Below are 24,326 nucleotides of genomic sequence, written 5' to 3'. Positions count from 1 at the left end.
TCTGCTCATTCATCCACTGACATCTATGGCAGGCAGGAGAGATGGCCCTGTGGTCACTGTCAAGGAACATCCATGTCCTCCTTAACTGCAATACTTGAAACACTGGGACTGGCACCTCACATAGGCAGTAGGGTAGAGCTCTCCCTCTTTGCAAGGAATACTGCATAGGCACTGCCATTGATGGGGGCTAGAGCTCACAACATGACAAACTCAGAAAATTCTCATGCACAGATCCAGGCATTTGAATTGTCCCACACCAATATCTAGATCATTGGTGAACTACTGTAGTACATGAAGTGGCCAGTTCTACACGTCCAGGACTCCAGGATTTATATAATATAGATAATCTCCATGACAATAAGATACCAGAGAAGAGTCCCATTGAAATTCCAGTGTTGGCAGTTTAGCTGAAATAGCATACAATGCCAAACAGGCATCATAATGAAAATGTGCAGGCAAAAATGTGTGGAGCAAATGGTGACATACTACAGCTTCCACAGAAAAATACTGAACCTGAGATTGAAGAACGTGGGTGAGGGTGAAGAATGGACCAGGGAGGAATGGAAGTTAGGAGGATTGTGGCATGTGGAGGGACATTCACTCACTCACTCACTCACACACTCACACACATGCAAACACACACACACACACACACACACACACACAAAGAGAGAGAGACATACACCAAAATATTATAATGTCAACCAGGATAAAGCTCAGACATCTTTGGGATGAGAGCTAGAAAGACTGTAAATGCCACAGTTGTAGTTAACATCAAGGACACCACCAAGTTGTTAGAAGTAGAAACACACAGTGATGGTTACAGCATGCATGAGAGCTAAGCAAGCTCACCAGGAAGAATCTCATGAATAGGGAACTGAGGACTTGGACAAGAAATCCAATTACAAGGTGAGAAATGGCTGGCACTTGACAGGGGATAGGAAAGGGAAAGTCTTTTCTTTGATGCAATCCCTGAGAGGGCAATGATCCCCAACCCAGACTTCATGACTTAGGTTTATTGGGTAATAAAATATGGACCTGAGAGAAAGACAAGAAGAAACATGATGAGGAGGTAAGGAATGAGGAAAGGAGCAGGAGGAGGAACTAACAGGAAGGTGAGGGAGAGGAAGAATATGAATATGAAGAGGAGAAGTATAGGAAAGGGTGCTGAAGAGGAAGACCACACAACTTGTCAGAGTTGAGTGGTATCAGGTATGTGTCTTCTGTATCCTTTGCCTGAGAGATTGAAATATTCTTTTCTGCAGTGAATTAACCTGGAAGGGAAACAATGCCAAATAGCTCCAGGAAGTTCCTGAAACTGACCAGATTCTTTAGATCTCTTCTTTTCAGGATGTAATCAACCCAAAGCCCTCAGAGTCTCTCTCACACACCAAGGAACAAAGACAACTGAAACCAGACCACCTCTTGCCATGCTGCCTGGAAAAAGTTTAAACAAACTGCTACTTGTAACAGGTACTCATCTACCTATTAAGCTACTCTCAGACTGTGAAGTGTGCTCCAAGTTCCCAGCTTTAGTAAGCTTGTAACCCATTCAGGGACTAGCTTTGATGATGATTCTGTCTTTGATTCTCTCTTCCATTGAGTCACCTTCCACTCCATATTCCTTGGAATAATTGTCATTGCATCACAAAGCTAGACTTTGTGGTATCTATACTATGTTCTTTGTTTCCTATATGCAGTGGGTAGATTTATGTTTTGCATATTCACAGGGAATGTTTTGAAGGGAACAACACACAGGAGGAATAGAGAATGCTCACTACAGGAACAGGATTAAACTGAGACCACAAATGCACACTTAAACACGCATGTTTTTCACTGTTGATTTAAAGTGGCTAATTTCTGACTCACTCAGGCAAAGCAGCAAATAATCAATATCTCAGATTTTCAACAGGAAAAGATTACAATGGGTAGAATACACTGGATTGTTGTTACTGGGCATGGCAAATAGGTGAGTTAAAAGCGGATTCTGATTGCTGAAGTTCAATTCTATGATAACTGGACCTGGGTAGGAGCCTCAGAAAGAAGACAGAGTGAAATAAGCTAATGGAATTGGTTGCTAAACTAAAGAATGGAATGTAAGGATTTAACAAGAGAGGAGAAATTAGTAAAGGCACAGCCCACCAGAAACATATTTGTCATGCTGGGACTGGAATTCAATAACCCCCTCTGGTTATGTCACAAAACAGAGGATGTTGGGTAGGAATGCCAATGCATTTTTGTTAACACTTGGAAGAAGGGGAGATGAATATGTTTGAGACATGCCCTTTGAACTTTTAAATATTAACCAAATTATTGTTTACTAAGAAAACAGAACAATGAATGCTGGTAATGTGGTAGACAACAGGGCCTTAGACACTGGTAATGCTAATGTGAGCTGGTCTAGTGACTGTGTGAATCAGGATGCAGGTTTCTCAGAACACACAGATTGTCAATATGACCTAGCTGTACTACTCTATGGTATATAATGGATGCCAACATAGCACAGAGGTAGGTATTGCATATCATTGCTCACTACACTACGAAGTATGACACCAAACAATTGAAACCAGACACCCATCTCCAGAGCTGTGGACAAATGAAATATAGTACACATACAAGATGGGATTAGCAGAAGTCATTATCTGGACAATGGAAGCAGTCATGGAAAATCACATTAAGTATATCAAACTAGCCACAGTCCTGAATTCTATATGAACATATTAAGTCATCATACATACATAAAGGTGACGTAATCTTGTGTAATATGGAGACAATGGAACCAATGTGATGGGAAGTGGGTGACAAAGGGAGGTGAGTGAGGTAAAAAAGAAATATACTCCACAATATTCACGTGCAAAACCTTTTCTGAACATTTGTGGGCAAAAGAAATGGTTAAGTTTTTAAGAGCTATCATTGTTCTAATAAAATACCTGAGTTTAGCTCCTAACCAAATGTTGACTAAAGATCCAAGTCATGCATCAGGCCATCCATGAACCCTACATTGTAAGAATTTGAGAGACACCTCAAGAGTGAAAAATACTGTCTGCTCATGCCAACGACCTGGGTTGCAGTATCAGCACACAAGTAGTGACTCGCAATCATCAGTGACTCCCGTGTAAAAGAGGAAACTTCCTCAGAACAAGTAAAATGGGACTGCTGGTTGATCCATCAATATGAAGCAGGGATACTCAGTCATACAGGCTCATTGCTGCACTGTTTACTATAGCTCAGAAAAGAAATAAGCTAGGAAGAGCTCCAACACATGAGTGGGAAGAGGAAATCAGAAACTTGCCCTGTACATTTGTCCCTATTAGTATAAAGTACTTTGTTGTGGCTCTAATAAAGCAAGGAAAGATCTGTATGACAAGAACTTCAAGTGTCTGAAGAAAGAAATTGACGAAGATCTCAGAAGAAGAAAAGATCTTCCATGCTCATGGACTGAAAGGATCCACATAATAAAAAGTGCATGATCTTGATACACAAACAGGCAGGAAGATCCGTGGAATAGTGTTGAAGGTCCAGAAATGAATCCACATACATATATTCAGTGGATTTTAGACAAAGGAGTTAAAATCATCCAAAGGAAAGCATTTTCAATAAATGGTGCTGTTTAACTGAAGGTCAGCATGTAGAAGAATGCAACTATCCTCATCCAAATTTCAAGTTCAAGTGGGTAGAAGACTTCCACATAAAGAAGATACACTAAAACTGATAAAAAGAAATTGGGCAAGACCCTGAAACACATGAACATGGGGGAGGATTCCATTAACTGAATACCAATGGCTTATCCTATAAAATCAAGAATTAAGAAATTGGACCTCATAAAATTGCATCACTTCTGTAAGGCAAAGAATGTCAATAAAACAAAACAGCAATCAACAGATTGGGAAAGGGTCTTCACCAATCCTTCACCCAATCGAGGCTAATATCTAATATATACAAAGAACTCAAGAAATTAGATTTCAGGGAACAAAATAATCCTAGTAGAAATGGGATGCAGAGGTAAACAAAAAATTTTCAACTGAGGAATAAAAAATGGCTGAGAAGCACCTAAGGATGATTCAACATTCCTAGTCATCAGGGAAATGCAAATGAAAACAACACTGAGATTCCACTTCACTCCAGTCAGAATAATTAAGATGAAAAAAAAATCAGGTGACAGCAGATGCTAGCAATGATGTGGAGAAAGATGAATACTCCATAATTGCTGGTTAAATTTGAAGCTGCTACAAGCACTCTGGAAATCCCTCTGGTGGTTCCTCAGAAATTTGGCCATAGTACTACATGAGGATCCAACTATACCACTCCTAGAAATATACCCAAAAGATGCAGAAACGTTTAACAAGATTATGATCTCCACTACAATCACAGAAGCCTTATTTATAATAACCAGAAGGTGGAAAGAACCCAGATGTTATTCAACAGGAATAAAGACAGAAAATATGGTACATTTGCACAATGGAATACTACTCAGCTCTTAAAAACTATGACTACATGAAATTCTTAGGAAAATGGATGGAACTAGAAAACATCATCCTGAGTGAGGTACCCCATTCACAAATGAACATCCATGGTATGTACTCACCAATTAATAAATATTAGTTCAAAAGCTTGGGATACCCAAGAAACAATTCCCATACCATATGAAGCTCAAGAAGAAGAAAGACCAAAATGTGGATCCATCAGTCCCTTTCAGAAGAGAGAAGAAATACTCACAGGATGAATGACATTGACCAAAATGGGAGCAGGGCCTGAAAGAAACGTCACACTGAGACTGCTACATCTCGAGATCTATCCTATATGCAGCCACCAAAATCAGTCACTATTGTTGAAGTCAAGACATGCTTGATGATAGAAGCCTGATAGGTATGTCTCCAGGGATAAGGATGATTGCAGTTAATCATTGAATTGTACAAGGAGACCTAATGGAGGAATTAGAGAAAGGTTAGAGAAAGGACTGAAGTAGGTGAAGCGATTTACAGCCCCATAAAAAAAAAAAAAAAAAAAAAAAAAAAAAAAAAAAAACAGTATCAACTAACTAGACCCACCCCCAGAGCTCCCATGTACCAAACAACAAACCAATGAGTACACATGGAGGGATCCATGGATCAAGTGACATATTTAGCATAAGATGGCATTGACTGGCACCAATAGAAGAAGAAGCCCATGGTCCTGTCTGTGAAGGCACCTTTTTGCCAGTGTGGTTGAGGTGGGATTGTGTGATTGGGATTGGGAGCACTTTTACAGAAGCATGTGAGGGGGTTACAATGAGCCTCCAGGGGACAGGATAAGAGAACAGGGAAAGGGGATAACATTTGTACTGTAAAGACATAAAATATCCAATAAAATTGTCTATGAAGAAAATCGGGACCAATGGTTTGAAAATGTGAAATTCTTATGAAAATGGATGCATCTAGAGAACATCATCCTGAATGAGGTAACCCAGTCACAAAAGAAGTAACATAATATGCAGTCACTGATAATTAGATACTAACCCCAGAAAGCTCTGAACACCCCAGAAATAACCCACAGACTATATGAAATTAAAGGAAAAAAAAGAAGAGGAAAAACCTTTATGCTTAATCTTTACACACCGGGAAAACTTTGACTATTTCCAGGTTACATCTGGTTTTACAGGTACTTTATGCTCATTGTAATTACTAAGATTGTAATGCATCCTATCAAATCTTTAAAAAAAATCAAGTACAGAAAAAAATGTATTCTCATACTTTTATGCATAAATGCTTAAAATCTGTACATTTGTCTTTGATTTGTAAAATAAAGTTGTAAAAGAACAGAAATTATGTTCATAATAAAGAAGAGAGTAAGATACAGAAGGAATAAACTCACCATATATACATGTGCATATATTTTCAAAGAAAAAAAAGAAAGAAAACAGGGTTGGGGAAATGACTATGTGGTTAAGAGCTCTCATTGCTCTTGTGGAAGACCTATGATTGGCTCCTTTGAACATATTGTCTTAGTCAGGGTTTATCACCTGCACAAACATCATGACCAAGAAGCAAGTTGGGGAGGAAGGGGGTTTATTCAGCTTACACTTCCATATCACTGTTCATCACCAAAGGAAGTCAGGACTGGCACTAAAGCAGGTCTTGAGGTCAAGAGTTCTACAAGCACTAATTGATCTTTGTTAGATTTTTCTGTAGGTGAGAGGTAATGTGGACAAGAAGGGGAGTACCTAGGAAAAAGCCATAGGACTGACATGTCCTCCTCTTAACCTGTTTGCTTTCTAGTAGTCAATGTTTCTTTTATTCCTGCCCATTAAGGCAGGAACTTATGTTTTTTTCTTTACTTTTTAATTTTTTTTTTTTAATTTTCAATTGGCATCAATGAGTGTTTTCCTTGCCTACATGACGGCAGGCCATTCCAGCCCTTGGTATTTGAGGACAATAGAGGAATGTGTTCATCCACTGGACCTGGAGATTAAAGATGTTGTTAGCCATAATGTAGGGCCTGGAACCACCATGTGAGTCCTGTGAAAGAGCATCCTGTCTTTCAACTGCATTGTCTTGCTAGCACACCCATATCATCTTATAGGAATAAATTGAAATTCAAGATTAACTTATCGGTTATCTTTGTCCATTTTGATTAAATATATTCTTCCTGCATGGACAAATGCTTGTTCAGTGGATGAAATGTAGCCCCTATGAAAGACCCCCGCTTAGCAACAATAACGCCATTTCTTCAAGGCTGTGCACACAGGGTGGGCCAGGTCATGGACCCAGGTGGCCAAACAAGATACTGATGGGCAGCCAGCTTGCAACAGACAGAGAACAGAAAGCCGACAAATAAGCCCTATAAGGCAACTGCTCTCAGAGAAGCCCAAAGCAGCTATTCTCAGAAAAACTGCAGCCCCAGCTGACACCAGGAGCAGTGTCTTTGGAACCGTGTCCTTAGACTCACTCCTTGACCACATTTAAACTAACCAATTAGAACCCTGTAACTATGCTTCTGCTTCTGTCCCTAGCATCTGCCCCACAAGCACTATGAAAAGAAAACTGTCCCTTTGTCCGGCGTGCCTGTCCTCCAAATAGGCTGTCACCCACGGACACCTGTATGGGAGCAATAAACCCTCTTGTGACTTGCATCCAGTGGTCTCAGCTGGTTCTTGGGTCCTGGGGCCTCCTCAGGTAAAGGTCCTCTAGATGAGGGTCTTTTACCTAGTTTGCTCCATAGAATCTCATGGGACAGTGTGATTTCTCACCATGCCACACAGATTGGCATAAAATTAAAAATATATAAAGTGCTTATTTACAGAACTTTACACTAAATGTCTATTCCTTTGTTTCCAAAACATTATATTTAGTTCTCCCTCTCGTTCACTTTCTGACTCTCTCTGGCTGTGTCTATGACTCTTTTTTAAGCTATTCATGAAAGTGCAGGCAAGAATGACAACCAGTGGAGGGCAGTAGGTCATCCTAAAGCTGGAATGACCAGTGATGATTAATCCTGGGACAGGAGATCTGGAAACCAAAATAAGATCATCTCCACTAACAGAAATGATCTTTCCAGGAGCCCTTTCTCTAGATGGTCCTACCCTGCTTCAAGAGAATCTATTGATGAACAGCACTATACTGTGGAGAGAGTTGTGTCAGGAACTTCTTCACAAAAATAACTATTTAGGCTCTGACTACATACTTCGTACATCTTTAGCATGGGAGGCTGGAGAGAGACATTAACAAAAAAAGAGAAAAAAAGAAAGAAAAAAACACTCCCTGAACATTGATGCCCCAAACCAAAGTATTCCACACTCATAAAAGAAACTTTACTGAAGGTCAAAACACACATTGAATCTCACACAATAATACTGGGAGACTTAAATACCTCACTCTCATTAATGTCCAGGACTTTGATACAGAAATTAAACAGAGATACCATGAAACTAAGAGAGGTCATGAACCGAATAGATTTAACAAGTGTCTACAGAACATTTCAACCTAAAACCAAAAGAAATATCTCCCTCTTATCTGGCCATGGTTTCTGTTTAAAAATTGACCATATGATTGGTCACAAAACAAGCCTCAAACAATACAAGTTTATTGAAACAGTCCAGTGCATCCTATGAGATCACCACTGACAAATACTAGATATCAAGAATAATGAAAATACCAGAAAAACCCACATATCTATGGAAACGGAACAACTCTCTACTCTGTGGTAAATTGGCCAGAGAAAAAATAATGAAAGAAATTATAGACTTACTGAAATTTAATGAAACTGATGACCCAGCATACCTACACTTATGGGACATAATGAAAACAGGGCTAAGAGGAAAATTAATAGAAATATGTACCTTGGTAAAGAAATCAGAGAGATCTTAAGCTAGCAATTTAACAGCACATCTGAAAACTCTTGAACAAAAGGAAGCTAACACACACAAGAGTAGTAGATGCCAGGAAATAGTCAAACACAGGGCCAGAACCAACCAAATAGCAACAAAGAGAATGAAACAAAGAATCAACAAAACCAAAATCTGTTTCTTTGAGAACAACAAGAGAGATAAATCCCTAGCCTAACTTAAGGACCCAAAGAAGGTATCCAAATTAACAAAATCAGAAATGAAAAGAGTAACATGAGAAACCCAGAAAATTCAAATACATCATCAGATCCTACAACAAAAGTCTGTACTAAACAAAATTGGAAAATCTAGATGAAATATATTATTTTCACGACTGCAAGTTCCAAAGTTAAATCAAGAGCAGATAAGCTATATAAACAGTCCCATATCCCCTAAGGAATAGAAGAAGGTATTAAAAACATCCCAACTCAAAAAGCCCAACAGAGATGGCTTTAGAGCAGAATTCTACCAGTCCTACAAGAAAGACCTAACATCAACACTCCATGTGTTCCATAAAAAAGAATTCCAGAAAATAGAATCATTCCTTAAAGTAGAATTAGAAGGAACAATACCTAATTCATTCTATGAAAGCATGATTACTCTGATACCTAAACCACACAAAGACCCAACAAAGGAAGAAAACTTCAGACCAATTCTGATTATGAATGTTGTTCCAATAATACACATTACTATTCTTACAAACTCAATCCAAGAAAACATCTCAAGCACCATTTACCATAATCGATCAATTAGCCCTAATCCTAGGGATGTAAGAGTCATTCAATATATGAAAATATATTAAATTATCCCACTACATACATGAACCAAAGGAAAAAAATTACATGGTTCTCTCCCTAGATGCTGAAAATGCATTTGACAAAATACTGCAGGCATTCATGTTAAAAGTACTAGAAAGACCGAGAATTGAAAGCACAAACTGAAACATAATAAAAGCAACATAGAGCAAAGCAACAGGCAAGATCAAATAACATGGAGAGATACATGAAGCAATCCCAATAAGATGAATGAGAAGTCAACAAGACCCACTCTCCTGTATCTATCCAAAAAGGCCTCAATCTTCTACCTAGAGCAATAAGACAACAAAATGGAATCAAGGGGATACAACTTGTCAGATAAGTAGTCAGGGTATCACTATTTGCCAATGATATGATAGTATAGATAAGCAACTTAGAAAATTCTACCAGAAAACCTCTATATCCCATAAAGAACTTCAGCAACGTGATAAAATTAACTAAAATAAATATGCATCCTTCCTCTCTACAAATGAGAAATTTGTTCAGAGAGAAACTAGGGAAACAACACATTTCACAATAGTCAGAAATAATATAAAATATATTGGGGGTAAAAATAACCAAATAAGTAAAAGATCCTTAGGACAAGAACTTCAATTTGCTCAAAAAGAAAATCAAAGAAGACCTCAGAAAAATTAGAACTCTCTCATATTCATGGCTTGATATAGTTAACACATAAATATATATACACAGACACACAGAGACAAAGACAGACACAGACACACACAGACACAGGCACAGACACAGACACAGACCCAGACACAGGAACAGGCACAGGCACAGGCACCAAAACAGACACAGACACAGACACAGACACAGGCACAGACACAGACAGACACAGACACAAGAAGGCAAAGAAGTAGAAAGTGGAGCCTCAAGGCAACTCTGCTTCTAAACGCAAAGTTTTCAGGAAGATAAAAAAGCCCTTGGGAAGAAAGCAGCCACTGCTAAAACCAGAGATACAAACAAAGGAGCTTTCTGATCAAGAGGCAACCATTCCTGAGACCAAAGGAAAGAATAAAGGGAAGGAAGCCAATAGAAATGTGGGATAGAAAATCCTCAGGCTGAGGAATGGACTCTGCCATTCTAAAACAAACTCAAACTCAGTGAAGCTCACAGTGAAGAAAGTACTAGTGAGACAGAAAGGGAAATACCCATGGTCATCTATGGCACACACCCATCTTCTCTGATAAAAAGGAGGAGGTCAAGGAGCTGCTGCCTAACACATTCATAAAGCACGATGTCCAGTCTGTACATGGCTACATTACAAAGAAGCCAAAGGAAATCACACTGAAGGGTGTTTCAATGGCAATTTTCGAGTCTTGGTGGCAACCACTGGTACTGCCTAAGGTAGACATGGTGGTTCAGAGCTGTTCATCAAAGAATGTGGAGTCTTGTCGAGGACCAGCGGAGACCCAGAGATACAAGCCTGAGGAGAAGGGGTTCTGACTAGCCAGGGGGCAGAGAAATCTCTGCAGAGAGCACACAGAAAGTGCGCCCCTGCCCTGCCTGATCCAGGGACCAGGAATCCATCATTGGGAAGGAACTCTGGAAGAATATCTAGATGGCAGAGGTAAGCAGGATGGCAGCCATGGTGCTTTCAGGGGACAGCATTGTGGATGCAGGAACTATCAGAAACACAGGCAGGAACAGTGAAGAGGAGGAGGAACTTCAGACAAAGTTCAGAGGAAGAATGGGAGGTTGCAACAAAAGAAACAGATTCCAGAACAAAGGCAAGAAGAAGAGTTTTAGTAAAGTAGTAGAGGCAAGAAGAAACTGTTCCCACTGGGGAGCCCAGGGCCCTTCCTGCTCTGAGTCCCAGTGCTTCCTTCCTGTTTGATCATTGCACTTTGATTGGGCCTCCTTATTTGCAGAGGGAGGCTTCTGAACTGTCCAAGCACTCATCATAAACTGTCTTTATTTTGGAAAGTGATAGGAATAAATAAATTAATCAATAAATATCCTGAAGAGGACTAAACAAGGGCTCTCTTATTGGACCTTCAGTACACCTCCCAGGTGCTGCTCCTCTAACTGGAGGCTCATGAGCCTAAAGAGCTGGAGGGTGCAGAGCTGACCAAAGCTCTCTCTCTGGCTGCAGCTTTAAAACACTTCCCTGGTGCAGCAGATGCCCTCTGCAGCCTGTAACTTCTAAACAAGTAAATATCTGTCTTTTGATCTGCTGAAGAAGATGATAGAGGATAGTCTCATTTTCATGAAAGTGGAAATAACCCTGTGGCTCAGAGTGGAAACAGCCACACTGCAGGATAACCCTATCTCCATGGTGAAGTTCATGCTCTGACCTCACAAAGAACCACTGTGATAGAAGAATGAATGTCCTCAGTATAAGACTGTGGACTAGCCTGTGAGTTTTGTCCAGATAGAGCAGGAAGCTGATTTGGGTGACCTGTGGGACTCGTTCAGATTTGACTAGATTGTTAATTTTCAGGTTGTATTATCTCACAACCTCTGTGCACCAGAGCACAGGGAACAGCCTCATGGACAGCAATTTAAAAACAGAGACTTTGAGAAGTCAGTATAATGTGGGTTTCTTACTTGGCCAGGGTTCATTTGGCACTGTGAAATTGGCCTGGCACCTGAAAACCAAGGCTCTGGTTGCCATCAAAACGGTACAGATTAGCGAGAAGAACATCAGGTGGATCCAGACAGAAAGAGCAATATTGGAGACACTACAACATCCTTACATCATTCGCCTTTTCCAAGTCTTAGAAACAGCAAGTAACATACATTTTATATTGGAATATGTCCCAGGAGGAAACTTATTTGAAATAGTAAGAGACCAAGGCCAACTGTCGGAGGAGGAGGCAAAAAAAACATTTGGACAGATAGTTTCGGGAATAAAATTCTGCCACCAACGAGATATTGTACACGGAGATATCAAGCCGGATAACATAGTAAGAGATGCTAAAGGTAATATCAAAATAATAGACTTTGGCCTAGCCAGGAGATGCAGACCTGGGAAATTAATGAAAGTGCCACGTGGAGCCAGAATATATTTTGCCCCAGAGCTTATATTAAGGGAGCCCTACGAGGGAAAGAAGGCGGATGTGTGGAGTTTGGGCGTGCTGCTCTTTTTTATTACAGCAGGGTTCTTCCCGTTTAGAGGAGAGACCATCAAAGAGATCAGTAAAAATATTTTAACAGGGACCTATGCTGTTCCACGTTTACTCTCTAGACAACTGGAGAACCTGATCCACCAAGTCCTCACGGTTCCCCCAGAGATGAGGCCTTCCATCGAAGAAATTGAAAACCATCCATGGGTGAGGAAGTGCGAAATAACCATCTCGACCAAGATAGACCCAGACTTCAAAATCATTGATATGCTGTGTGACATGGGATACAATGCCATCCAGATTTTGAATTCCCTGCACAAAAAGAAATACGATGCACCAATGGGTGCATATCTAACATTAAAAGCACATGTAGACCTAGGGCATAAGCATGGATCTCCCTCTTCAGCCAAGGCTGTGGATCCCTGTCCTACACCATCCGCATCCCCAACACATACTCTTCCCCTAAAGAGAAGGGCCAGTGAGCCAAACTTTGGCCTCCTCCACATCAGGCCCTCAGGAGAGCAGGGGCCTGTTCCACTGAAACCATCGGGACACAAGTTGGCCAGGAGTGTGTCCCTGCCTCCCATTGCTCTGCATTACCCCTGTAAGCAGAGCAGAGCTTCTAGCAGTGTCCCACATTCAAGAGCAGTGGCTGGCCCATGTGTGTGTAACAACGTATTAGAAATCGAAACACTCCCGACTACTTCACAAGACTCTGAAATTGAAATAAAATCTCCCTGTCAGAAGATTGGGCGACTGAAGAAATTTCGTAGGTGGATACGGAATTGCTTCTCCAACATCTGCTGCTTTCCCTGTGCACGAAGGAAAAAATGACAACATCCATTCTCCAAAAAAATGGCTCCCCTGGAAGAGATAGTGAGAAAAACCCGATGAGAAGGTAAGCAAGTTTGCCAGGTGGGGATGCATCTCAGCTCTGAATTTTATTGTCTCTGTTTTATTCATGTCTTCTTATTAGAAAAAAATCAAAAAGATGTATTTTTTGGAGTCTGTCGGGATGACAAGATTTCTTTCTTTCTCTTTTTTATTTGCAATTGATTTTCAGGTCTTTTAAAAAATAAACAAACTTATTTTAAAAAAAAACAGATAAATATACAGATTTTCAAAGCATTTGTGCATAAAACTATATGAAAATATTTTTTCAGTACTTAATTGATTTTTATAGGTTTGATAGTACTCTAAATTTACTAGCTATGATAAGCATAAAATACATATAAAATAAATGTAATATGGAAATGTCGAAGTTTTCTTGATATGTAAAGATTAAACATAATGATTTTTAAATAACAAGGATTGCCACAAGGCTGCATTCTTAGCTCTTGAATTATTAATGCTTTAGGGTCTAGAGGTTTACCACACTCTTAGGGGGTGCTATAAGCTTATTTTCAGAAATTATTTCTATCCCAGCTGGATTAAACCCTGATACTTAACATCTGAGGAAAAAACCTTTTTGGAGAATGCCTAGGTGGGATCTAAGGCAACTGAACTAGCAGTAACCATCAAGTGTCTGTGGGTACAGCCAGAGTGAAAGGGGGCATGTATACCTGTCGTCTGTGGGGAAAATATCCAGGTAGAGATTATGCTTGGAGACCTAGTGCTTGAAATAGTGACAATGGTTGAGGTACAAGGTGGCCATATCAATGTCTTTCTATAATTCAATTGGAAGGCACAGTGTACTAAGCCCTGTGAATTCTCACATTGCTGCTATGTTTCTTACATTGGGTATCAGATGTGGATTCCCAGTTTTTAGGTGTCTTACATTGCTCAGAGATGAAATGGTTTCAATGTCACCATATTCTCCACTGTGGCATTCAGAGCCTAGGCAGACAGCAGCATTCTAATCTTTCAAACCATCTTGAAACCAGGGCTGAGGAGCTGCCAGAGGTCTTCACAGTCAACAGACTCAAGGCAACAGAACTTCAAACTGACTCTCCCAGCACACTCACCTCTCACATTCTACACTGTCCTTTCCTCCCATCATTTGCCCTGATACCAACAAGAAGAAATGTGCTCCCCATGAGCACAACAAATGCCTGCTCCAGAACACAGAAATGTGAAGCCTCCTGACACAGCAGCATTGTTGCTGGCTTACCTAAGCATTCAGTAAATGTGCTGTCTCAGGCAGCTACTGTGCAGGCCACAGGACACTCAAAGTGTCTCTATTCAGATTCCTACACATGTGCTCACCTAGGATGCACCTTCATGGTTTCTCACAATAACCAGTTGCCTTAGGTATCACTCTAAACCTGCAGCAACATTTGAACTAGCCATCCTCCTGAGAGTCAGCCCCAGAAGGATTGGGACATTGTATGTAGCTGACAGCAGTGCCATTGGCGGACATAGAAAGTGGGCTTCAGGTGTGAGAGAAAGTCCAGGCTTCTGTCTGCCTGACAGTGTTAGGAAACTCGTTGCTGGGCTCAAGAACCGTGCACTGAGGTTTAGAGAACACAGAAAGACAGAGTGCTTCCATCATGGAGACCACTCAGCCTGTGTGACCTGCTTTCCTGTGGGTTTGATGGGAGTAGTTACACAGCACATCTTTTGCACTTTGCACAGAAAAGCTGTAAATCTTTTGAATGATCCAAAAAGGCTTTTATTCCTAAGAATCTTGAAGATTTGCATCCTAACCATTGCCATCTTTCTAACACTAAGTCTTCTTCCAGCAGCAGCTGTGCTCCAGCTTCCTCCATCTCTGGCACCCCTGACTGCCCTAGCTGAGGCTTTCTGGGGACATAGGCTCCTTGAGATTGAGATACCTCTGGAGGCCAGTCAAACCTACAAAGGGGCATGATTATACTGATCTGGCTATTTTTTTCTCCTTCACCTGCCATCCCATATCTCTGTAGAACAATTCATCTGGGACTTTGTTTTGTTTTGTTTTGTTTTTTGAAGACCATACTTCATTGTCTGCTTTTATTTTTCTGTATAAAAACTATACCAGTATGATTCAGGAAGAGAAGAAAACAAATACACTTGACATTTAGTGTAGAAAAAAGGGAGGTACGGGGGGGTAAACCTATAAGGAGAAGTGAGGGATTGTCATTTAAGGCTGAAAATGATCTCTGTAAAAAGTTGGAGGATTCTGCACGGCCTCAGGAGTAGGCAGAGCCTGCCACTTCATCCAGGTCCTCCCACCAAGTGTCTGGAAACTGAGGCAGGCAGCCCCTCTTCTCACTCCAGTCGCTTTCCTCCTTGTGCAGGTCTTGGTGCTGCAGGGATGCCTCGGAAGGCACAGACTTGCTTCTGTGGGTTAAAGGTAAAATTTTCCAGCAGCAGCTGTCCTCCAGATTCCTCCATGTCTGGCACCCCTGACTGTTCTGGACAAGGCTCTCTCGGGGCAAAGGCTCCTTGAGGAAGAGATACCTCTGGAGGCCAGTCTTCTTCTTGAGGATATCAAATAAGTTCAAAGACTTTGCCCAACTGGTCAGCTTCAATTTCCACAGAAGAGAGGCTTCTGTTGAAACATCTCTCTGATGATACAGCCAATGATCCACATGCCTACAGGTGTTGCATAAGTAGACGGCAGAACTTCATGAGCACAGCACCAGAGGGTAACATCCACAGACACGAGGGCCAGCTGGAAGCTGAACATTCTGGCTAGGCCAAAGTCAGCCATCTTGACTGTCCCATTACTTATCACTAGAATGTTCTCTGGCTTCGGTTCCCAGTGAACAATGCAGTTTGCATGAATATAATGGAGGCTACTTAGAAACTGGTGCATCAGATCTAAAGGTCTCAAATGGCAAGCATAGTGGCGTTGCTTTGTGCAGGTATGTCCTCATGTCCTGATATATATGTTCAAATGCGAGGATTAACTTGATGTCCCCATCAGTTCAGGAAGTAGCACAGATATCAATCAGCCATGCAACACTGGGATGTTCAAAGATCTTCATCATCTTTAACAAGGCTGCCTCATGAACGGTGCTGAGAGAAAGGACTTTCCCAGCTGCTGTTTCATTAGGAACTCTCAAATACTTGAAGGCCACACAGTGGCCACTGTGGGGATCTCAGGCTTAGTGTACCATCCCATAAGCACCAACACCAGACATGGGTACATATCAAATGGTCACCATTCATGTAGAAGGGGATCTTAAGCTTGGCCAAGAGCAATGAAGGTGTGCTTTTATCTGGGCCTGGGAGCCAGTACCTGAGGCTTTGTACCCAGCTGAGATTTTTTTTTTAATAATGTAGGAAGCTCCCATGAGACTTCTGTGATAAGACTGCCCTCATATGGAGCTACAATTCAAAAGGTGTTTATCAAAGCCTTTCCCTCTACATTGCTGAAAGAAACAGAGAGAACAGTGGGGTGTGTTTGGCTGTGGGGAAAGGTTTTTAACTTAAAACTCATGCATACAACCATCCTGAGCGAAGTCAAGTATAGTAACTGAAGGTAGAAATTTAGTAACAGAAACAACAATAGAGGCCGTGAAGGGTGCTCTCTATTGGCTTCTTTATGATTTCTGTGTCCTGTTTCCTACTCCCAGCTAAGCTCCAATCCATACTTTCCTAAACACTTACATTCAGTAAATAATGAGGACAATGTACATCAGGTGGAGTCGAGAAAATGAATAGGGCATAATTTAAAATAAACAATGTATGACTTAAATTTGACCAAATTGTCAGAAAAGTATCCAACCCAGAGGGACAGAGGCAGTCCCTTACTGGCATGCATGCAAGACACTTCAGGGTGTAAGCTCCTCCTCACTCTTGGAACAATGAAGAACTTGAACTTGTCTCCTTTCACCTTTTAACTCATGCATCTATTAGGAGGCTCAGCCACTTTCCCTCCCCCAGTCAATTCTATTCTCCATTTGTTTCAGTTCTAGGACTTGTTGCTGCTGTCTTTATCTGCACATGGTGGTCATTAGAGTCATCCTGAACCAAATTCAGACAGGGAATAGAGGGTCTGGACTCTCTATATCCCAGAGTCAGCATGAGACAAAGACCATTGGCACAACTGAACTCTCCTCTCTCCATCCTAAAGTCCCGGGTGTTCCTTTAAGTTTCAGACACACAACATGCTGACATCCAGTAGTCAATGGACTTGACAATTTTTAGTAGTCCCTGGCCGTCTCATGTGCAGTTTTTAGTCATTCTGGAAAAGGTAAAGGGTCCATTGCTTCTCTCATCTCTGAACTTGTCCCAGTTCCCTGTTCTCCTGAGCCCTTTGGCAGTTATCCTAGTTGTAATCTTCCAAGGAAAGTCACATTCAGTAGTATATTCTCAACAGGGATGATCCTGCCACTGTCCAATGTGTCCTGTGTTTAAGTCACCTCACATCCAATGCCTCTCTCTCCTTCAGTGTCTCCTCTGCAGTTGATGGTGCTGTGCTACAGAAGCTTGTTCATGTGAGTCCAGGATGGTCATGGATTCCTGACTATGAGGGCTGTGGTTCATTGTTGCTAAGGATCACATCTCAAAATAACAACACTGAACTGGAAATACAAACTGAAATTCTGCTACCTGAGCAAGTTATGCAGAAAATAACGAAGGATGTTTTACACAGGGACAAGTGTCCAAATGGAATCTATAGTGTTGATCTGGTGCCTGGAAGAGGAACAATGATCAAGTCTCTAATGGGCCACCTCAAAGTCTCCCTGCAGTTCAGAGGAACACCAAGGGCCCGAACTCTGTGGTTGTGATACCAGTGTGGAACATCTTCCAAGCCTTGACACCAGCATCTATAGATAAACAAAGGACTGGATTTCTACACTTTTGTTCTGCATGCTAAAACAGTAAAACAACAGGTATGTAAGAAATGACATACAAGAACAGGGCCTCTTTGATAGCTGCCCAAACCATCTGATACACAGTCCTTCAATTCCTGTACCCCAAGAACAAGCAACTCTCATTCTCATAGAACACATAAGCTGGCCCTTGTTTCTCTTCCTTCCCCCATTTGTTCTTTCCATCAAGAGGAAGACATTTCCTTCCTGTGCTGACATGGTATTAGGATATGGTTCCCACAGACAACAGAAGCTCCTGAGAAATCTAATGCTTGTATGAGTGAACCTAGAGATGAAAGTGTGGATGGACATGTTCCCCTTCACTTCAAGCTGCAGTGATGTCACCATCTCACGCAGAAGTCCATGTCTTAGTGGAGTACCCGCTGACAAGGTTTTTCTGCCATTGAAACTCAGGTAATGATTGCTTTGTATCCATAGAGGAGACTTGGCCCTACAATTAGCTCCTGGCACTGAGGAGGCAGAAAGGAGGATATACCTGTGACAGTGGAAGGCTGTATGCAAAAATTAATGTGAGGCCAATCTGGAAGCTACATGGTGCATCCCCTGATCTTTTCTTCAGTTTTTCATTGCAAGCTGGTGTTTTCCTAGTGACAGGACTGTTATCTCCCTGACACTCACCCAGCCCTCCTTCTCAGTCTTTAAAATTTGGACAATAGAGAAGGACCTCTACAGATGAGTCAGTGGGTGAAACCCTGACATCTGTCACTGCATTTCCTAGCAATTCTTTCCTAAGTGTGGGATGTCTGCCAGAGCTAGGCTCTCAGTTCTTGCCTTGCAACCTGTTGAGTCACTTCCTGGACTGTGCCTACTCCAATCTTCCTCTAGCACCATGGAAGCCATTTTCATTTCACAGGTCTGACTCCATTCTTACCCACAAGGAGCAAGGGTGAAGACTGGCGCTGAGATGTGTTCCCAGCTTCTAGACTATTTGAAGTGGTGTTATCTCTTCTTTTGTCAGTTGCCATTCAATAACCAGAGTGAGGTGCAAGGATTTCACTACGTGCTAGATCCCAGGATCATCAGTGTGATACACATGCCTTGTCCGAGGGGCTGACAGACTGACAGAGCCCATTGCATTCAGGAAGATGAAGGTGGTGAGGTAAGTCCATATCAAAAGAGGTAAGAACAGTAATGAAAATCGAGTTAGCATCCCAGTCCTGGTGGTTGGGAAACAGTGTCCCTGAGAAGACAGCTCTGATTGGCTGAGCCTGCAGAGAAAGAAGGCATGAAACTGAGGACATTGAGAGCAACCATGTGGCACTCAGCCATCATGAACATGTGGAACTGAGGAGTGTTTGTGATACTGTGCACACCCTAAAGGGATTTACTGTATTTCATCTCTTGGTGAAATTGTGTTCTCTACACAGATCACGGGCCCTGGGAGAGTTGACTGTCACAACAAGCCAAAAGCATGAACTGTGCACTCCTCTTGTGCTGGTGATGGGAAAGTCAGAAGACGAGGAGGCCATCCTGACAGAGGGAAAATGTAAGGATGCTGTGTTCCTGCATGTGGTTCCGCCTTTTTCACATATTCATGTTGAGCTTCTAAGCAGGTAAGGGTGTAGATAAAAACTGTCACCAGAGGTAAACCTAGACCTTGGCTGTTCATCAGCCTTTGGTTTATTTATTTCCCATGCAGACTCTCAGTCCCCTTGAGCACAACAACTTACTCTCCCTGACTTTATTAACTATGGAAATAAGCGACTGTGTGGTACAGGTAGGTTGAGCTGCCTAAATCACGTATGCTTAGACCTTCTATCAATGCTGTCTTTTCAGACATCTCCAGATAAGATCCTGACATTCAGTACAGCATTCAAAGGTCAAGAGGATCCATGACCAAAGCAACACAGGCTGGAGCCAAATTGCTGATACTCTGCACCAATGTCCTTCCCTGTTTGTTACTGCCAAAGACAGTCTGAACTGAAAGTCTGTACCTGCTCTCTCAGTGAAGTCACAACCACTTGAAATCTGAATTTGAACTGGCTTTATAGCTAATACTGTTGACCCCAAAATCTAGTTCAATGTCTGAAAATATGAGTTTCCCATTTTCCAACCTGGAACATTCTGTCTCAGGGAAGACAGTGTTTACACGTGAAAGGAGAGACCTGGTGAGGAAGGACAGGTGCCATGTGGCTTTCTCACCATGGCTTCATCTTAGCCTACGTCCCAACATTTCTTCATTCCCGGCCCAAGTAAGTAGTATTTCTAGGATGACTAGAGCTCTGAAGTGCTGATAGGTCCTGAGGGATCACTGGGTGTCATGCCCCATGAGGAGACTCTTCAGGATCTTCTGTGAAGGCCTACTTCTCTTCATTCTTCAAACAGCATGTGGGATGAATGCTTCTCTTGAACACTTGATGCTCACTTGTCAGTTTGCAGATCACTTACAAAAAGTTTTCTCACTATGATTGTCTTCTAGATTCCAGCTTACTTTTCCATAGATGGTGTTTAGTGTGGTCACACATGAAACTGACTAATGCAGTGCATTGACCAGCAAGACTTCTCTAATGCCTAGAGGCAGTGCATGATGGAGCCACAGGATAGAGTCATTTCTATTTCTCTCAGATTTTATTATCACTCATCTGCACAGAAAGAATATTCTGGGCTTCCATCCACAGTTTTCTAAATCTTTTCTGAATGGCATTAACCTAGAATTGACCTACATGTCTAGAAACATGGGAACATCCTATAATGTTCTTCCATATTCACAAACTCACTGCTGTCCTCTCCTTCTGAGAACTGAACCTCTGTGGTTATTGCTAGAGAACTTCCTTTGGTCTGCATATACTTCTTCTCTCCAGAGACTCAGTACAGTGGCAGGATGTCAGGAAGCAATGGGCAGAATCATGACTAAGGTACTGGGAACTCTGTCCTTCTCATCCCATTGTATTCCATCCTCTCGCTTCTCTTTTGCAGATCATGGGGCTTTCCCACAAGAAGTTGCCGAATGTGGCTACCTGGCAGGGCAACCAATAGCCCCTATCTGCCAGACCGGAAGCCACCATCAATGAGTCAAGAAACCTCATCTGCAACATCCCAAACATCTGTAGCATGAAAGTCTGGTAAATGCAGTATGGCCCTCTCCCTTATCTGGTTGCCACCATCAAGTATCAAGTAGCCATTTATTTCAATGTGTAAACCTTGAACTCCTCTACAGATTGGGGTTTGGAAAAGGGTTCTGTGCAGATGTTATGGTGGTTCATGTCATTGGTTATTTCTTAAATGTGACAAATCTGGGTATCCACCAGTTACTGAGTGCTTTCTTTCCTTGTTCTTCACCCGTGTTTCACAAAATATGTTGCTCACTAATTTTATGTCAGTGAAATGGTGGCACAATGTTTGCCTCTCAATATGATTGGTATTTCCTGGCAGGACATTAGTGGATGGGTTTTAAGAGTCTCTGAAATCTACTCTTTGCTGTAATTCGACATAGAGCACACACAGAAAGACGTTTTTCTGATGCTTGACAGAACTCTTTAAGGGAGAGTCTTAGATTATGAGTGGTAATCAAAAATTGGAGTGAGGCAATATGCACCTGGTCCCACTCCTCATGACTAGGGAGCCACATTTTAATAACTTTGACTGAAATGTGAACCACCAGATGACTTACACTGTTGTCTGTGGATTGCTTTAGAATCATGGAGACTATCTGAAACAAAACCTTTTAGTGCAATTTCCAGGTGACTTTACATGTCCAGATTTTACTGCATTAACTCAGTGAAACCGAGGCATACATACAAAGGGGCTACCTATGTCATATCCACAGTAAACCGTGGAGAGAGATAAATGCTTGCATGTAAACTTGCAGGCTTGTGCTCATCTAAAGCTCTCTGCATTTATGTGTTCTGTACACAAGCCTATGGAAGGCAATGGCAAAGTTGTTTTCTTCCCATATCAATTAAGATAATCAAACAGATCCTCTATAGATATGCTCACAAGAGAACTTCATCTACAGGATTTCTCTGTGAAGATCCCCCCTCCAGGTCACTTCTCCTGCTCTATTGAGAGTTATATGAGCAAAATGTGATCCCAGTGGCAAGTACAGCTCCCAACACTGAGAACTATCAGACTCAACACTAAAGGCATCAGCTTCTGATTTTATCTAGACACAAAGACAACATCTTAAACTGTGAACTCCTTGGCCTGCTCAGTTTCTCCCCACATTACACATATCTCTGTTTTCATTCAGCCAAAAGCTCATCACTGGGATGTCTCTACAATGACCTTGACTAATTCTTTCTATACATAGATTAAGATTTCATATCAAGCTTCTTTGCCTCAAGGTTGATCCTTTTGCTATTTTTTTTTTTCTGCTAGGTCCTTTTCCAATTATGGAGTCCCTCCTTCCACAAAAGGTAACAAAGTGGTCAGCCTTTCATGCCATTTCCTATTAGTCTGTGCCTCTTTGAGTAGAACCAGTTCAGTATTGCTAGGTATGTATGATGCTTACAGAACTTACCCTAATCTGAACAGATTATATGGGCACTGAGAACATCTAACCTTGCTAAGAATTTTAATTGTTTACTTATTTTTCTCACTTAGTTTTCATTGTCTATTCTTTATACTGTGTCTATCTGTCTGTCTGTTTCACTGTTTCTATATCTATCTGTTTTTCAGTTTGGTTTCTATCTCTACATTTGTTTCTAACTCTCTCTTTTTCTCTTCTGTCTCTTAGCTTTTTTTATTCCTTTTGTCTGTGTTTGTCTTTCTTTCTGTATCACTAACAATCTCCATTTAATGTTTCTATTTCTTTCTGAATCTTTTCCTCTCTGTGTGTTTGTGTTTGGTGTGTGACTCTGTGTGTCTCTATGTCTGTGTGAATTGGGGGATAGCTTATTTATTTCCAGGGTGGCCTGTGAAGACAGACAATAACTCTACTGCGGTATTTCTCAAACCCTTTATAGGTCACAGGGATTGAACCTTATTGTGAATTCTTGGAAAAGTTTTTCTAAGGGAAGAAAATGAAGAATCTGTGACTGTGCCATTACATGCTGGGGGAAATAATTGTGGGAGTCTCGGCCTTCACCCACACCTGTGCTGTTCTTCCTTGGAATCCAGTCAGGACAATGGGGTCTATTATTTCCCACATAATTGTCTTGGTTGTTTATTTCGGAATCCTCACACTCTCAGCTTAGTTCTCTAACATTAAGTCTTACTGGATCTTAGCATTCTACTTTATTTTCCCTGTCCTTTCTGCCTATATTTATTTTATCAGAATTTTCTATGGGTAAAACAGTTCATCTGTAACACTTAAAAATGGAAAATCCAACATCAGGGACACAGAGCCCATACACAAGGTGCTCATATTTAACTACTAGAAATCCAAGCCAGTAAACTTAATCTTGACTCAGTGGTGAAAATGAACTTAAAACTTGAACAGCCCTAAAATATTGTAGTTCCTGATGTCAGAGTTCCTAGCTTCACAGTTGAAACTTTTCTATTCCTTTCTAGTTAGTGTCAACAACAACTTCTGCAGAAGCTGGGGATCCAGAAAGCTAGGGGAGGGGGTTTGTGCAGGATGTTGACCCATCATGGGTCATGGTTATGCCTTCCATCTCCACCTTCAACATTAAATATACCTTATCTCCCCAAAGGCCACGCCTGCCTAAGTATCCTGAACTAAGTGAGGAAGATGGAGTGAACGTCAAATGAGTGAAGGTCAAGGTCTGGCTGTTATCACAGAATCTAAACTATACTGTGGATGCTCTGAAAAACAGCCCTGTTCTCGATGGGATCTTCATTGGCTGTTAATAAAGAACAACCTCTTAATGGAATAATGTGCCTCTGCCATGATGAAAACCATGTAGACAGTGAGTCTACAGAAGAAAATAGGACTGAAGTCTACCAATTAATAGTTCCAAATCTATCTTCTATGGATCACTAAAAAATAAGCACCATGCTACCTCCCTGAAGATGAGTCAAGATGTTGCAGTTAGCGTGGCTTATGACATGAGGTACTCAGAAGCTCACCACAGATCTCAAATACAAATTTAGATTACCCTTCATATGTGATACCCATAAAAACAGAAGGGAAACTTATTACAGCCTTCATCTGGTAGATGCAGGTAAGAGGATTACCATAGATAACCTAGATTTCCACGCTCAGACATTGAGACTGCAAACAACTATGAGAGGTAAGGGCACAAAGTAGAGCTGAGTCCTGCATCTCATACCACACATAGCTGAAGTTCCGGGGTTCTGTTCTCAGAGGGCATCTTTGGAAAATGTCTATTTCTTGTAAAACTCTCAGGTCTCTGAACCTAGAGCAGAAGCTTTGTTCATACCATATCTTAAAGCAAGTGAGGTTGGAAACATAGAT

At 41.4% G+C, this 24,326-nt stretch overlaps 1 protein-coding gene and 1 pseudogene across 2 annotated transcripts; one reads left to right on the top strand and one right to left on the bottom strand.

Moving 5' to 3' along the window:
• Window positions 1-6,371: 6,371 nt before the first annotated feature.
• Window positions 6,372-13,076, top strand: LOC308435377 (putative sperm motility kinase W; the record flags this gene model as incomplete). The annotated part of the gene is made up of 3 exons (XM_080942636.1): window positions 6,372-6,467; window positions 7,056-7,151; window positions 11,733-13,076. 3 exons carry the CDS (start codon window positions 6,372-6,374, stop codon window positions 13,074-13,076), a joined length of 1,536 nt encoding a protein of 511 aa, XP_080798762.1.
• A 2,276-nt stretch (window positions 13,077-15,352) lies between these two features.
• LOC308435376 (cyclin-dependent kinase 4-like) lies at window positions 15,353-18,972 on the bottom strand (annotated as a pseudogene). The gene is made up of 2 exons: window positions 18,879-18,972; window positions 15,353-16,266 (listed from the first exon to the last, which is right to left on the bottom strand). The product of its transcript is annotated as a cyclin-dependent kinase 4-like (transcript).
• Between the last annotated feature and the right edge of the window lie 5,354 nt (window positions 18,973-24,326).

Source organism: Micromys minutus (assembly GCF_963924665.1).
Source record: "Micromys minutus genome assembly, contig: SUPER_22_unloc_1, whole genome shotgun sequence".
Lineage (NCBI taxonomy): Eukaryota > Metazoa > Chordata > Mammalia > Rodentia > Muridae > Micromys > Micromys minutus.
Note: the sequence above shows the minus strand (reverse complement) of the source record. Positions and strands in the feature narration are given on the sequence as shown.